The sequence below is a fragment of the Rhinolophus sinicus genome, chromosome 17, assembly GCF_057876585.1.
Source record: "Rhinolophus sinicus isolate RSI-liver-muscle chromosome 17, RSI-T2T, whole genome shotgun sequence".
NCBI classification, from domain to species: Eukaryota; Metazoa; Chordata; class Mammalia; order Chiroptera; family Rhinolophidae; genus Rhinolophus; species Rhinolophus sinicus.
This window is the reverse complement of record NC_142517.1, coordinates 4,681,850-4,698,179: the sequence shown is the minus strand read 5'-3', so window position 1 is coordinate 4,698,179 and position 16,330 is coordinate 4,681,850. Positions and strand designations below refer to the sequence as shown.

Here is a 16,330-nt window from a genome sequence, read left to right as displayed (position 1 = left end):
CCCCTTTAAATAACTCCCTGGCCTCTTCTCTCTGGAGTAATTGTGTTATTGTTGATAGCAACAATAATCATTGAAATAACCTAAACAATAACAAAAATAATCTAAATAATAACTATAACCGCATCTAAAACAACAAAACAACTGAAAATTCAAGCACTGTACAAGAACCGGTATAGAACGCTAAAAATAGAAGCTTATCCTTGGGGGTTAGCTTTGGAGCACGACTTAAAGAGGGTGGTCACAGAGAAGGGTCGCTCCTCTCCCCTGGTCTTGGTCTGTTCATTCAGCTTGTTTTGCAGCTGCCTGTTCAATAGCATTTGGGATTTATGTGTTTGTCAAAAGCTCACCAGGGACCTCACCAGTGACGTCAGCTGCATTTGAAATAAGCTCTGTTTGAGTACTAGAAAAACCCCACTGCAGTGGTCTATACTAGGGCCAGCTCTCACACTGAACTTAGCGAATGTTTGGGGCTGGACGGTGCGGAGAAGAAAAGAGAAGGGCCAGTCTTCAGAGCCTACGGATTCCTGTTTTAAAGGGTATGAGGTATGTTCCTTTTCTCCCCGCCTCTTCTGAGCTCTAATTACTTTAGAGCGCCCCTTAATTGACTTCTCAAAATGACTGACTCACTTGTCAGATTTCCAGTCCTATTGGCGTAGGCACTTGAAGGTTCGAGAAGCAGGAGGCTGGGTTCAGATGAGTTGGGAGCATTTTGGTGCTTGGAAAGGGAACAGTTGGTTAAGCTGTGTGTCATTATTTGGTCGTGTCAAGATTTTTCATTACTTGGTTGTGGTACGTTTCACTCTTTCTTCAGAGCTTTTTTACTCCAAAGGAAACTTCGGTTAGGAATTATGGATTTTTCATAAATGTTCAAGCAGGGAAAATTATCAGTCAGCAGGGATCAAGCTTTAGTGTGCCTTGACACAGAACAGTAATGTGAAAGTCATAAACACCACAGCTAGACTTCTGTGCCCAAAAAAGGCTCTGAACAGAAAGAACCTTATAAAATCCAATTACTCAAGCTCTGGCAGGAGAGGAAAGCCTCTTGAACTCAGAATAAAATTTCTTGGCAGAGAAGGAGAGGGAAGACTGCCAAAGTGTCTGCTGGCATCCCGGTGTGTGGCACAGGGGAGGTTGTTGCTGTGGCTGGAGAAGAGCTGGGGGGCTGGCCCCGCAGCCTTCACTGGCCCCTCCAATAGGGCAGCCTTCCTACGGAGACGGTTTCTTACAATGGGAACTGGCATCAGAGGCCTGACATCCACCTTTGTTTTTCCGGAACAATCCTGATGTGTTTTGGTTTCTAACACGTAGCTGTGCTAGATGCAGAGCAGATTATCTGCCGGGCTAGGTTACAAACTTTTAATGGGAAATTTCAGGTGCCTGTCAATGTGTGAGGCTGACCATTTCATTCTGGGTAGCAATTAATGGCACTCTCATCTCGGACCCTTGTAGCCTGAGCCCAGGGCGTTTTAAAGCATCACATTTCTACTTCCCCAATAATTAGAAAATGCCATCGACCAACTGTCAGGTATGGCCAGGAGGTAAATGACTCTTGGTAACAGATGATACTGCAGGGAACCCGCTGTATCTCTGGCGAAGGGTCGCGATTCCGTACAGAAATCAGGAGATCTTCCTCTGGTTTAGGAGGCGATTCTTCTCTCCCAGGATGCGCCTCGCTATGTACTTTAACAGCCACAGGTAGGAGTATTAACACGTCTAGCGAGGGGCATTTAGCAAATGTCATATCCGTGTTATAAGGTCGAAAGAGTTACATTTTGATTTTCAACCTGAGGTGTCAAAGTGAATTTTAGTTTTAGTGTCCAATCTACTGAGTTCAATAAGAGAGATTCCAGACATGCGACTGCAAAGAAAAGGTGATGAGAAACAAAACGTGGTGCCTTGCTCTGATGTGAGTAAGCGCATAAACTCCTGTGTGTTTCAGGATGCGCACTGACTCCTCATATAACAAGGGTAGTATTTCACCAGAGTTGGTTGGTCGAAAGCCAAATTGGACTTGAGCAACCTTCCGTAAGTGCTGGTACACCCAGAACAAACTTGACTCCGGCAAGGGCAGCCCAGTCCTCAGAATTTATGAGCCATTAGGTCAAGACATCTCCGCTATTCTACTAGAACATAAAAAAGCAAGGCAGGGTCAAGGGGCGATGGAGATGCCCTGCCAACCTGGCCACTTACCACTGCCTTCCTGGCAGGAGCTATCTAGGGTGCATGCCAGGAGCTGGGCAGTTTTAGCCAAGCCACAGGAAAGGGTTGCCCTGGGACTGAGTGCCAGCAAACACTTTCCAGAACTAACACAGAGTGAAGTTTGAAAATTGGCAGCCTTGGTAACCTGCCTCAAAGAGTTTATATGGGTACTAGGAAGTTCAGTGATGCTTCTAAGGCAAGGGGTTCTGTGAAGTAGCCAGTTGCTATGGAAGCAGGTGGCCAGTGGAGGCCAAGTAGGTGGCTGGCGGGGGCCTCGCCCCGGTTCTGCTCCTACCCATCTGTGTAACCTTCAAGCTATGTCACCTCTCCACATCCCAGTTACCTAGTAGTACTTTTTTCCTGTATTGGTTGGGAGGGTTAAGTTAAATAATGCACATAAAGTGCTCATGAAACATGTGACATTTAGAGAACTCTCAGTGAATGTGAGCTATTCTCCTGAGCATTATTACATGGAAATATGAAGACTCTGATTCTGGAGTAAATAGAACTATCTAGGCAGGCCAGTGTGGCATGGTGGACTTGGAATGGAAAGAGGCCAGAAAAAGTTAAGACACTTGGGTTCTGGGCAAACAAGTCTCAAAAGCTTTCCAGGTGTCTGTTTTGCAATCGTGGAACAAAGAAACTGGGGGAATCTCCAAAAGCACTGTGAAGAAACCTTCCAGAATGTTTATGGGGTGCTGGGGGATGGAGAAAAGAGGCCTTGTGCCAAGACATTAGTTTGTTAGGTGTTACGTAGAGTTTAAACATTTTCTTTAAAGAAGGCCTTACTGGAGTTGAGGAGGAGAGCACAGACCAGGTTTCTAAGACAGAGATTTGGTGTGTGGCCCTTCTGGCTTATTCGATTACAGGTGTTCATTCTATGGAGCGGCACCAATAGCCTCCCCAGGAAAAACCCAAAGTGGATCAGAGTTGGGGAACTCCTATGCTGGGTGACCTCTGAGGTATATGTAAGTTCATTTTCCTCCACATTTGCTGGTACTTACTATTCTCCTCAATAACAGTTCTCTACCTTCTAACTTCTTTGCTCAGGTAGCATTCAAGACATTCTCATATCTAACATTTCCCACCTCCCAGAATTGGGCTGAGAGGGCATGGCTGTAGCAGCCATGTTGTGTCGAGTCACAAACACGGCACATTACCAATGGTCTCCATCGTGTCTCTTTCTTCTATCAAAAGCTGAGCCCTGGGTATGTCGATGTGCATTCTCAGGGTCTGCTGTTGCTTGCTCAAGGTATCTGAAGTCCGGGTATTCTTACTGGGGATACAACAGGGGGAATGAATTAACAAATGCAGTTCAGCGTTGCAGTATGCCAACATAGGCTTACACCCTAATGTGTTTTATTATCCAATAATAATTAGATATTATCTAATATAATCTAACACTATCTCTGTGAATCTCTTGGCAGGGGTAGAAGTGGATAACTTTCCCTTCATTCCACTGGTATTTGTTCATACTAAATTTCAGTAGTCAATTGTGAAGTTCAGAAAATACAAACTGTCAATAGAGATTGGTTCTATATTTATCAATAGGACCTTTGGAATTTCCCATTTCTTGTGTGAAGGTTAAGTGAAACAAAAAGAGTGGTTTTTAAACCAACACCATTTTCCTTTGTCAGATAGGAGCTGTTCCAGTGATGGTAAGGGAGGAAGCCTGGGCACCAGCTGTGCTTTGGATGGGGGTTTTACTAATGGATTTGCAGTTATAGCTGGAGTGGTTCTATTTTTGTTCTAGTAACCAATCATAAGCCTTGTTAACTTCCCTGACATTAGTGTTCCTAACTCGTATTGCATTTTAGCATGGAAAAGAAGCAATTACTGTAAGAATTTTATCTCAAAATTTGTGTACCAGAAAATTATTCTTAGAGTGAGCTGTCTGTAGAAATTAAACGAAAATAGGCAGTAAAATGGCATAATCGAATTCAGTTACAGCTTGTGGTAAAAAAAAAAAAATCAATCTGCATGTTACGCAAAAATACAAAAAAGTTGATAAAGGCTTTAATTAGAAACCCACATTAGAAGAGTAGGTGCTTGGACTTTCCAGAATAGGGCAGATTTTAAAAATAATGTCCACTGAACACCGTCTAAGAAGCAGTGGTCACTCAGATAATTCAATCAATGCAGTAATCCCTAGCATCCATAATTCCAGCTCAACAATTGTCAAAATCTGCTTTGAGAAAGATTTCTGGAGCCTCGTACCCTCCAGGATGATTTATCACTGTGTTCCTGATATTTAAGGGAGAACAAAGGGGGCATCCATCCACACTAGCTGTCAAGGGCTTTTTGCTCTAACCACACATTCGCCGGGAGTCTCAGATCCTTCCTTGTCCCTGACAACTCATCCACTCTTTACTCATTTATTTTTTTCAGTTACAGTTGATATTCAATGTTATTTTCTGTTAGTTTCAGGTGTACAGCATAGTGGTTAGACATTTACGTAATGTATGAAGTGATGCGCCCGATAAGTCTAGTAGCCCCCTGGCATTCTTGAACCACGTGGCCGAAGGTCAAGTTCACTCAAGAGGCCCTTTAGACATTTGCACAGGAAGTCCGTGTGAATATTCTGAATATTTCATAATCACCCTTTTTTTTCACTTGAGTGTAAACAAAACAGTCCAGGAAAGTGACAGCTTCTGCAAGCTGCAGCATTCCTACCTGGGGCTGCTTCTGAACCAGATTTCCTACTCTGCAGATGAGTAACTGGGTTATAGAGCTAAATCATGCTAATTAGGCAGTGCCCAGATTCAAACGTTTCCGCCCGAATGTTTCACACGGTCTGTACACTTTTTAAAATTATTTCCTTAACTAAGTTCTCACTTTATTTTGTTGTTTTTTACGGCACAGACTCAAATACTTGTATAAAATGAAGAACATTTTGGTGACTTGGGGGGCTACAGTTACGTCATGCTTAGACAAGCTCTATTTCCACAGAAACATATGGGAACTACTCCTCTGAGAATATCTGAAAGATCTGTTTAGAAACTTCACTGGGGACTTGAGCTTGTCCTTGCACCAAAAATAGAAGTGTGAGCTAGTTCCTTCTGCTCATCATGAATAGTTATGAGGCCATCAGCAGCTGCTCTACTAACCAGCCATGAACCCAAGCGCGGGCTATCCTTAACAATAAGGGGCGTGCTGTCAGATGGACACAGGAAGCCAGCTAAATGACTGCCGTGCACCACTGCAAGTGGCCCAGAGACTCAGAATATGATTAGACTTTATGAGCAAGAGCAATCAAAGCTGGAGGTAAACTCCTCCTCTGAGGATTGTTGCTGTGAAGCCCTGCGTGGGAGGAAAGAAAATGGCCAATCAACTTTGAGATTCAGGGGCTAATTCTCCCCCCGCCTTTGCACCTGCTGTTCCCTTTGCTTAGAACACACTCCCCCATCCCTACCACAGTACCCAGGTGGCTGGCTCTCTCCCTTCTACGGAGTGGCCCTCATACTGCCTCTCCCCACTCTCGGCTTAATTTTATCTCCTTAGCACTTAATACTCCATAGCATCTATTTAATCGACTTCTGTATTATTTGTCTTTCCCACTGGGATGTAAGTTCCACAGGGATATTTTCATGTGTTCTGTTCCCCGTACATCCCTAGAACTTAGAACAGTATTTGGCCAAAGTAGGTGCTCAATAAATGCGTGTTGAAGGTTGTTGATAATTCATGTTGTTCAGCGGGAAAAGTGTGAGCTCGGTGACATGTCCCAGAGGCTTTGCTTTGGGGCAATAATACTCTTGTCATTCTCAAAGGGTTATTAGGTCCCAACTGAGTTGTTTCTTGATCTTTGCTGCCATATTTTATAATCTATTGTTATATGAAGGCTGAATCTCCAAAATTACAATAATCAATCATCAGAACAGCAACTAAGCCTAAAAAAAAAAAAAAAAGCTATTTAAAGAAATCTCATTTGTTACCTGGAACAAGATTCTGAATGTTTTCACTGTGAAAACAAAATTGCATCTTTCATATAATATAGGTTCATGCTAAATATATTAGTTAGTTATTATTGAAATATAGTCCATCATCCATTTGCCATCTGGTTGTCGTCTGATTAAAATGACAGAGAGATGATGACGGTTCACAGTGATGGTATTTCTGGGCTTAGCTAATAAATTACTTGACGTTGGTACAACTCTTCAAAGTCTTACTACTTCCTTAAGATTTGTGGAGAGAAAAAAAAAAACTAATGAAGATGTCTGTACATCACCGCCCCCCTCCCCCCGCCCAATATGATATGGAACATTCTGTAGGTATAAAATAACTAGGTCTACCAGGATCACGTCTCATTATAATAGTTGGGTGGGTATATTTTATACTACACGAATAAAAATAGGAATATCGACAAAGCTGAACTAACTTAAACTCTCAGTTTGAACGCTTTTCTGCCTACAACTAGCTCTTACTAATACTGGTCCTCGGACATCAACCACATGTTGGTTAGCACCGTAGGGCAGGCCAATCTCACACCTCAGAAGGCTGGCAGTTTTTTAAAAATTATTCTTGCCTAATCATATAAAAGGTAAATCCTGTCTATCTGGGCACGGTAGGTGAAATCTTTCTTTTTTCCTTTCTCTAGGGTGATTGGCTTGGGTGAAAGGGATGAGTGTCCAGTAGCATGAAGCCCAGAGATGGGAGATGGCGCCCTGTGGGACATCCCTGGAGGACTCCAGGTTGTCTGTGTTTGTCTGACAGTGGCATCTGCCTGCCTGGCCCTGGGACAACCAATCCCACTGAAGCATGCAGAGACTTTTTTGTGGAACACGGTTGGAAAATACACGTTACCTTCACCAAGATCACAGAATGATAAAACTAGGAACAATTTCTAAGTGTTGTTTTTAGATAAGGAAAGTTAGACACAGGAAGGGGAAATGACATACCCCAAATCACCCAACCAGGTGGGGCCGCATTAGGCCGAGAGTGTAGATCCTATGGTTCTATGTTTTCCCTGCACGGCTTGCTAAGTCCTCAACTTCCCGAGAGAGTGGCAGCAAAGATCCAGAAGACAATTCCGTAGCCTTCTCTGCACCAGGGGATATGACTTGCCTAGACTTTTCAGTCCACATTCAAAATCTTGCTGTCCCTAAACTCACAGGTAAGTGACAAGGTCTGTTGTTGCTTGGCCTGTTAACCTGCGAAACTCAGATTGAATTAACCCTTCACCATTAAAAGCATCGCTTTTACTTCTAAATTAATCCCATAAGAATCCACCTACGTGAGGAGCTTGGAAATTCTTTTCCTTTTCAATCACTTTCACCCTTTGGAGAAAAACCATCTCAACTGCCTAAATTGGGAGTAATTACTAGTTTTATCATTTCTAATTTGATGTTGGCAACTGTCAACTGGGAATACCATTATTAATTCCTGCGGAAATCAACAGGTGGTCTTTCAACCACAGTAATTGCCCTATTAACAAAGAAGATGCTTTCTAATGTCTTGCTCCAGGCTAATGAGAAGGGGGAGGGATGCATTCTAGGACCTCAAAGGAACTAATACCAGATCATCCTAACTAAACTAATGTTGAACATGTCAGAAAACGCAGACTCTGGTGTCATGGGCTTTGGGCTGAGGAATGATCTACAGTTGGGGAGTGAAGGAGGAAGTGGCCAGAAACACTACAGGAAACAGACTAGGGTACAAAATCAGTGAAGTGGGCTGGGCAGGGTCCCGCTGTGCTGACAAAAGTCATGCCCAGTCTAAAGGGCACGCTGGATGCAGCTCCAGTCAGCCGTTATCAAATGGCCATGCCCAGGTGGTCAGAGCTGACTTCAAGAGAAGGCAGAAAGCCAACATTTTATGTGAAATGTCTTGATTTCTAAATGGCATCAATTAATTAATATTTTCAAGTCTACAAGAGAACATTTATTTTACCAGGTAAATGAGTTATTATAAATCAAACGACTTTGTCTTTTACCCCCAGGTGTTTTGTCAGATTTGCTCGACACAAGTGCATACATGTCTGGATGCTTCTATGTGACCACAGAACGTCCTTATTCCTGCTTAGTAAACAAGTACAGACTTTCACAAGAGCATGGACTCAAAGCATTTCAGGTCAGTTTTCATCATCTTCTCACGCGAGCTTGATCCAGTGTGATGTCACTATGAAGAAGATACTCTACAGGCCATTGGCATGTCTAGCTCCCCTCTAGGCCCCAAATTCCTGCTGCCAGCTATCTGACACTTTCCCTGGATGCTGAAAAAGCATCTGGAATTCAACACAATCCATACAAGTCTTTTCATTCTCATTAACATCCTTCAACCCCTGTCTGTAAAAGAGGAAATGAAAAGTCCACACCCTGTGCATCTATCTTCCTAATCATGGAAAACGGCACCAATGATCATCTAATTGCTCACACTAAGTATTTCAGATCTTTGATTTCTGCATGTCCTTTACCCACAATCCACATTGTTTTAAAACACAGTATGACCAAACAGAAATGTCTGTGGGAAACGTCATCCATGGGCCAATGGTAGGTGACCTCTGCCTTAGGTCTTTAAAGATACTGGTGACATGGGACATGGGCTCTCCGTGAATAAGAACAAAAGTACTCATTGTACAGGCAAAGACGGGGGAGGGAGTTAAAGCCAACTGTGCTGAGGTGGGATGAGAGCCCAAACCCCATCCTCTTTCTTTCCCACTTTAGACATCCTAAAATGGCAACATCAAATCCACCATCAGGGTCCCTGACATTTTTCTTATCTGGTTCTAGACTCTGATTACCCTCTTCCATGTTGGGTTTGATCATTACAACATAAAAAGCTTAAAAAGCAAATACTGGGGCGTCTTCCATAGATGCAAACATTTACTTACTTTTTCAACTAGCCCTAGTCATTCATCTACTCAGCAATTATGAGTGGGGCAACCACAGTGCTGGGTGCTAACGGGATCATGCTGCATCAGGCTATCACCTCCAAGACCAGACGGTGACGAGAGATTTGCAGCAGAAGTTGGTGAGCGCCCTAGGAGAGGTGCTGAAGGTGCCATGGGAGCTGAGGGCAAGCAGAATCTTTCGTGATCAGCCCATTGCCTCGGGAGAGCACAGGGCACCACCTATTTCCTTTTGTGATTTTCCTTCACTTGGCTAACTGTTGGAAGAAGGCTTAACCTCAAAGGTGGTATATGTGTATGTGGGTGGAAGCAAAACCAAAGCTACTCAGCTATAATGTGCCTTTTTATTTCCAGTTTAATGGAAAACACTCTATTGGTTGAGCCCAATTAACAGCAAAACTACCTATGGCATGCATAAGAGTATATTATTTGCTATTTATATATCCAACAGGGATACTCTGGTACATAGAATGGACATTGTATGTCAAAAACAATATGTGTTATCAACTTCAGACTGTCATTTAAAAAAATCATTAAGGCAAGTTGGAAATTGTTCTTTTAAACATGATATCTGGGACGGTAGGTTTTGTTCTTACCTCATGAGCATTTCAGCTAAACTCTTTGCATCTGGGGAAAGAAAGTTAATATTAGTGCATGATAAATAAGTTATTAACATTCACTTAGGCATTTGTGACAAATATTCTGCAGAGTTAGATAATAGCCATTTGAAATGTAATTGTATACGCACACTACTGCTAATAACCAAAAGTTTAGTGCATTCCTTCTACATGGGAAATACATATGTTTAAATTTATATATATACAATTTTATATATTTCTTATAGAAATATATATATAATATATATATATATATATATATATATATATATATATGCATATATATATGAAATATATATATTTCTTTTTCCTTTTTTAAATTACAAAAAAAACATAACACTCTGGGGCCATAAAAATTCTCAGACCCCTACTAATGGTTTTATTACAACCTACTTATTTGTTTATTTATTACAACCTATTTACTTTTAGAAAACCCAACTTTATTTTCAGTAGTCAGAAAGTTAACATTTTGAAAGCAATTCACTTATGTAATACAAATTCTACTATTTTTATTATAAAAATTAAAAAGCTTCTGGCACCATAGATCACTTAGAAAAGGTATTACTATAGACTTGTGAGTCCCTTTGGTAGGGCAAAAATGATATAAATGTCATGATGTCATTACCACTCCTGACAAAAGAAATCCTGCCTAAAAATGATGTAGGAAAACAATTCCAGTTTTTTGGTGACATTGCTTTGAAATTCTCATTCTCCTTAAAATATAATTTGTTCTTCTTACAGATTTTGTGCCGGCAAAAATGACCGTTTCCTGTCTTACAACACAAAAGCCTTCCTTTTGTTTTTCTTTCATTGCTCTCTAAAAAGTCTTGATGTCAAATGTAGTGTTCAATGAACAGAACTTTCTGGAAATATATTCAGCTGACGGTGTGACTAGCTCTATAGTATAGAAATACATACGTGCAAGCATTTCATGCCATCTTTCATCTTTTGGGGGTTGACATTTAAATGCCATCATTTTCATGTCAGGGAGCTGCCTGCTACCGTGTTTCCCTGAAAATAAGACCTACCCCAAAAATAAGCCCTAGTTAAGATCGTCAGCCAGACGGACGCATTTAGTACGTTATGACGACGTCCCAAAAGATGACATGACTGTATTTGAATAAATGTAGATTGTTGTACATGAAAAAATAAGACATCCCCTGAAAATACACCCTAATGGAACAAAAATTAATATAAGACACAATCTTATTTTTGGGGAAACATGGTATTACTGAGAGGTGAGGACGTCACAGGGTTGTAACCACACATGGGCTAGCACCCCGGAAGCAAAGCGCAGTTTTTCAAGTCAGCCATGCCAGTTCCCACTGTAACCTCACAACAGGCCCAGTTTTGTGCACAGATGGATTCAGCCTGGGAAAGGAAACAGCTCCCTTCTCTCCCTCCCATACGGTGAAGCAAAGAAATCAAAACAGCGTTTAATTTCCCAGCTCATGTCTTTATATTTATGTGCAAAGACAAAGTAAATACAGTGAATTTCCTCTCTTCCTGAATGATTTAACACTTGCAAAGTAAATATATATAGATGCAAAATACCAGAAGTGTGGGGATAATTAGTTATGTGTAACAACCGAGCACTGCCTCGTTCATACTCTAAAATAGAGAGGAGAAAACCCTCCAAGATGTAAACACGTCAGCTCACGATTCGTAGGTAACACAGACTCAAGGGTCTGCAGAATGGACCTGCTTTTCCCCGTTTTGCCTATCATCACCTTTCTTTTCCGGTTCCCGTAGTCAGTCGTCAGTTTTCTCTCCTGTGATTTCTGTCATACGTGCTCGGGGACTGCAGTGTGGCCCAGGCGAGAACAGAGTCCCCTTCGCATGCTGACTGGCTCTAACCGCAGGGCTTCCCTGTCCACAGCGCCTTTGTCAAGGTTACATTGGGCCACAGGTCTAGGTGCCCAAGGGCATTTTGGTCCAGGCTTCCCTACGCTCATCCTCTTACAGCAGATCCCTTTCTTTTTCTGTCTTAGCTACTATTTCTTTCTTCTGATTTCATGTGATAAAAGTTACATCAATGGAAATTCACTTTTGTGAGTTCACCTATGAGAAGTGCTGGCGGAGTCTGGGTGGCACAGTTGCCTTTCAGGGACCATGTGTAACTGTCTCCTGGAGCGTGGGCCTGGGGTGGGCTGGGGTCACAGCTGAGCACGTACTAGGAATGTGCATCGTGCCACTTACTGTGGGACTGATAGCTCTTGGCCCCTTAACGTCCGTCTCTGTCTGGGAATTATCGTCCTCATTCAGAAACCAAGAAACTGGGACCCAGATATGTTCAGTCATTTGCTGCAGCTGAGTGGGAGTTCATAAGCAATGTCTACGTGTTCAAAATCCTTTTTCATCACTATCCTTAAGGCCCTTTATACATACAGTGCTATGTGTCATAGCTTCAGAGACACACAGAGGAGCTGATGCTAGTGCCCGCTGACTGAGGGAGACGATCCCAGGAGAGCATTGTCTCAGGTTGGGTCAGTCTGGAAGGATGCAAGACTCCCTACTCCTCAAAGGGAGCCGGGGGTTCTGGGGAGCACAGGCTTAGATGGGAAGAGTGCTCCATGCCACAGAATTACTGTGCATTCGAATTCTCAGCTCCTTGGGGAAGCAAGGAGTAGGTCAGTTTGGGAGGACAGTGATGTTTCCAGGGGTGTTTGTGAACTGGGGATGGTCAAGACATGAAGGAGGAGGTACGGGGAGGTGACTTTGTGTGACTGGTCCTAATCTGGAAGCTTTGAACTGGCCCCAGGGGAAGAGGAGGGTAGAGGTGCTGGTGGGTGGGTGTGGATGCCGCCAACCAGCACAGATCAGGCGACCTACACACAGATCAGTGCTCAGAATGGGGGTGGGGCAAAGGGAGAGGCTGTGAGGGCTGGGTTAGAGGCCTGCAGTGAGAATAGGGGAGCAGGGAGCAGATAACATTATAGTAGATAGAGGACATCTGCAGGAATCAGGGACCTGCCAGGTGTGGAGGCAGAGGGACTGCAGGGAGCCCAGGGCAATGGCACGATCTGGGCTACGCAGGGCTGTGTGTGGTAATATAGAGATAGGAATGGGCATCTGGAAGGATGTGGAAGCAGGGATTTGGGTGGAGGTGTTTGGCTTACAACATAGCGGAGCACTTGTTCATGTCTGTATAGAGACGGTGGGAAGAGAAGATGGAAGCAGCTTGGACACACCTCTGTATGGGGGTGAGAAGAGAATCTGGGGCCACTTAAGATAATGTTTAAAAGTCCTGGAATCATAGTCTTAAGAGCACTGAAGGCTTTCAAATCAGCCTGCTAATAAATGTTCGACCCCCTGTGCTGTGTCTTAGACAGATGTTGAAATGAGCTGGGGCCACTGGATGCTCCAGGGAAGGGGTCCATAGTGTTGCCGCACGATGTCCCGTGCCCAACCTCTCGCTCCCAGAACTGCCCTGCCCATCAAGTCTCCCCCAGTCCCCTTGTTCTTCCCGTGGACCGTTCCTCCCATCTTGGGCCTGCACAGGGCATGATGGTCCTTACGAACCACGTGGCACAGACCACATGGCTGCAGGGGGCGGGCACAGCCAGTCTCAGTCACTGCACTGAGCTAGTGTCGAGAGTCTGAGTTGCCTCATATTTATATGCCCAAAAGCATCTTTAAAAAAGAGGAATCTCATTCACAGCCACATGGCTACATTTTTGTTTCCAAAATTCTAGTTAAGTAAAATGGGACATGCTTAGGGCAGTGCCTCCATTGGGCTGTCACTTGCACACACCCACAGCAACAAAAAGCCACTGTGGGGGTGGCTGATCGTACCCAGCTTTACCATCCATCAATAGTGTGTATCTGCAAGCACCCTTGCAGCAGCCCCTGCTTTTCAGTGGCATTGGGATGGGTCTCATAAAGAGGTACTTTGTAAGGGCTATACGTCTGCGTTTCACTTTTTACAAGATCACAAATAAAACTTCCAACCATCAGCATGTTCAAATGAACGCTGATATAAAATAAGTACCCGAAAAGAAATCCAAAGATATTTGGAATCTGAGCGAACTGCTAATAGGACAAACATGGACAGAACAGACTCCAGGCAGGACGAAGCTCTGGGGCTGATGCCAGCACTGTCCCTCCTGGCTGTCCCCTCTCTGGTCCTCGTGCCACTGGCTGCCCTTGGCTTGGCCTTGCCACCATCCCAGGGCTCCTCTGCTTCCCACTTTCTAACACAGAACCCCCTTTTTACTTAGTTATGCCATAACAAGTTTGGAGTTTTCAGAGGGTAATTTTATGAAGAAATCAAGACAAGGGAAAAAGAGAAAGCAACAAAGGATGAAGGAAGAAGGATGACAACCCAAAGCATGGAATGAAAGAGTCTCAGAGTCCGCAGTTCTGTTCCCACGGAAAGCACAACTTGGGCAACTAGTAGCTCGGCGACGACGTCTCCAGGCTGCGCCCCCCGATGGCCTCACTCACAGTACTGTGTTTCCAGGCTGCGCCCCCCGATGGCCTCACTCACAGTACTGTGTTTCCAGGCTGCGCCCCCCGATGGCCTCACTCACAGCACTGTGTCCTTCCTGCTCACACGGGGCTCTGCGGAAGTGCCGTGACCACCTCTACGCACTTTAAGTCCCCCCCGCCAAGTCTACCTGCCACCAGTCTCCTAGGCACACACCCCTCTTCCTTTAGGTTTTAAAGTTCAAGCCAACGTCTGGTCTTCCAAGCGAGGAGAGTGTTTAGCTCATTTGCAGAGCAGATCAATGTCATGTCAGAAGTCAGACAATGATGACGACACCTCAGGGCTCACCGGTCAACTGTCCCCCTGTAGAACCACCAGACTAGACTCTCCCCGGGAATGGCCTCTGAACTGTCCAGTCTGATTAACCCTTTCCAAACCATGTTTAAAATAGTAAATATGTTTCTGTTCCAAGGAATAAGGGCATTTTGACGCAGAGGCCTGGCCAAATTTTGTATCATCCATTGATTTTTATTTTTGGCTTATTTGAAGTCTTGGAAGTAGCTTTTTGGCTCGGCACTGCCAGTTGCCCCTTGGCACGCTCTCGGGTAAACTCCTACTAAAGGAGGAAGCTTTTAGGGGTCCTGGCATTGATTACTTGACACGAGAATCAAATTTTTATAAGGTTAGGGCTGCTGAGATCATGGGCCCAGCCAGTGACTCATTCTATAACCTAGCGCTTCAAAGGATCTAGAAGTGGGGGAAAATCAGGGCATCATCAAAAGCAAAATGTGGCTTCTGAACTCCTGGATAAGGTGATAGATTTTTTTTTTAAATGTAGCAGTTGCAGACAATTTAGACTTTGCTCTGCTCTAAAATTAGTAAAGTATTCAGGAAGGGAGAATATAGGTTGGCTAGATTGCTTGAGTCCCATTTTCTTTCTTTTTTTTTTTTAAAAAAAAAATTTATATAAAAGAATATTATATTGTATTCACCTAACTAGGTTGCTTGGCTATACGGGAAAACGTATCCTGCTTATAAACATTTGGTAGTTTGCAGCAATCAGACAAGGTCAGCAATATGAAGTTGACCTTACATAGTAACTAACAGTGTCCATTAGAAACCCTTACGATATTTTTTCAATAATCCACATTTTCTTATTTCCATGTTTGATCCTGATCAGCGGCTGCTCAGGCAACATGGAAAAGTTGTTAAAAACATCCTCGTTTTGGACGATAAAAATATTACGTGAAATAAGTCTTTCTGTCGAATCTGTAAACATATTTGAGCTCATTCTAATCCAGCACAGAATCTGTGCCTTATGTGGGTCAGGTTGTAATTGAGTGATCTACTAATGAACTCTGTTTAATAGAGACGCACTTACTACATTAAACTCTGCGGCTGCAATTTCCTCCCATGTCATTAAGTAACATGTCAGGGGCGCTGCAGGGCTACAAGACAAAGACCTTTCTGGGACCAGGCCAGGCCTTTCACTGACTCCTCGTCACTCACTCTGTCCTTCTACGGCACCCTTCCCACAGTTTTAGGAAGATGAGCCTGTCCCTTTAATCCTGTAGTCACTGCCACTACAGTGTCAGTGCCTATGCTTCTGGGATGGAGACTTCATAGTCTTTTCTCTCCAGGACTTAGTCCAACTCTTGTGATCAAATAGAAATGGTTAATAAGAAGATTTTGCTATTGGGTTTTAAAAAGGTTACATCTGGCACATGGTAGATAACCAACCATGGCTTGTTGAATTGAATGCGTTTTAGTGCGTCCACATAAAAACTTGCTGTTAGGAAGCAGATGGAATTGGGTACCCGACCCTCTGTATTCTCGCTGCCCTCCTGTCAGACTCTTGACTCAGAAGCCTTTATTAAGCATGGACAAAATGCAAGTCTGCAGATGCCTTTGTCTGTGCAAGCCTCTGCTCTGGAATTCATCACTCCTCGGCTTCCCTCATGAATACATCTTCTTTGCCACAGCAGTTACTTTCTTCCCACTGAAACCTTGGTGTTGGCTCTATCTTTTCTCCTGCACAAAGAACACAAAACTGTTTCCGGGCAATGAAAAACCATGCTCTCTGACCTGATGTATGGCTTTCCTTACCGAGACCCACTACAAAACGCGGGTGTCTACAAGTAGAGATGCCAACAATAAAAATGCCAGTTCCAGCAGCTCTTCCGGACAAAGCCCTTGCAAAGCAATAGCTAAATTACAGGAACTGTTCAGAATGAAAATAAA

The 16,330-nt window shown here is 43.6% G+C and overlaps 1 protein-coding gene and 1 long non-coding RNA gene across 3 annotated transcripts in view; one reads left to right on the top strand and one right to left on the bottom strand.

Moving 5' to 3' along the window:
• The window catches only part of DSCAM (DS cell adhesion molecule), a 639,055-nt gene that overhangs the window by 27,792 nt on the left and 594,933 nt on the right, over positions 1 to 16,330 (bottom strand). For both annotated transcript variants that reach the window (XM_019745768.3, XM_019745769.3), the window contains exons 28-29: positions 9,640 to 9,670; positions 3,360 to 3,475 (exon numbers count right to left, since the gene is read on the bottom strand). In XM_019745768.3, coding sequence (XP_019601327.3) covers positions 3,360 to 3,475; positions 9,640 to 9,670 — 147 coding nt within the window. The remainder of the gene's footprint in view (positions 1 to 3,359; positions 3,476 to 9,639; positions 9,671 to 16,330) is intronic.
• On the top strand, positions 137 to 8,515 carry LOC109454792 (uncharacterized). Its single transcript, XR_002138524.3, has 3 exons — positions 137 to 543; positions 6,794 to 7,309; positions 8,135 to 8,515. It is a non-coding gene; the product is annotated as an uncharacterized LOC109454792 (long non-coding RNA).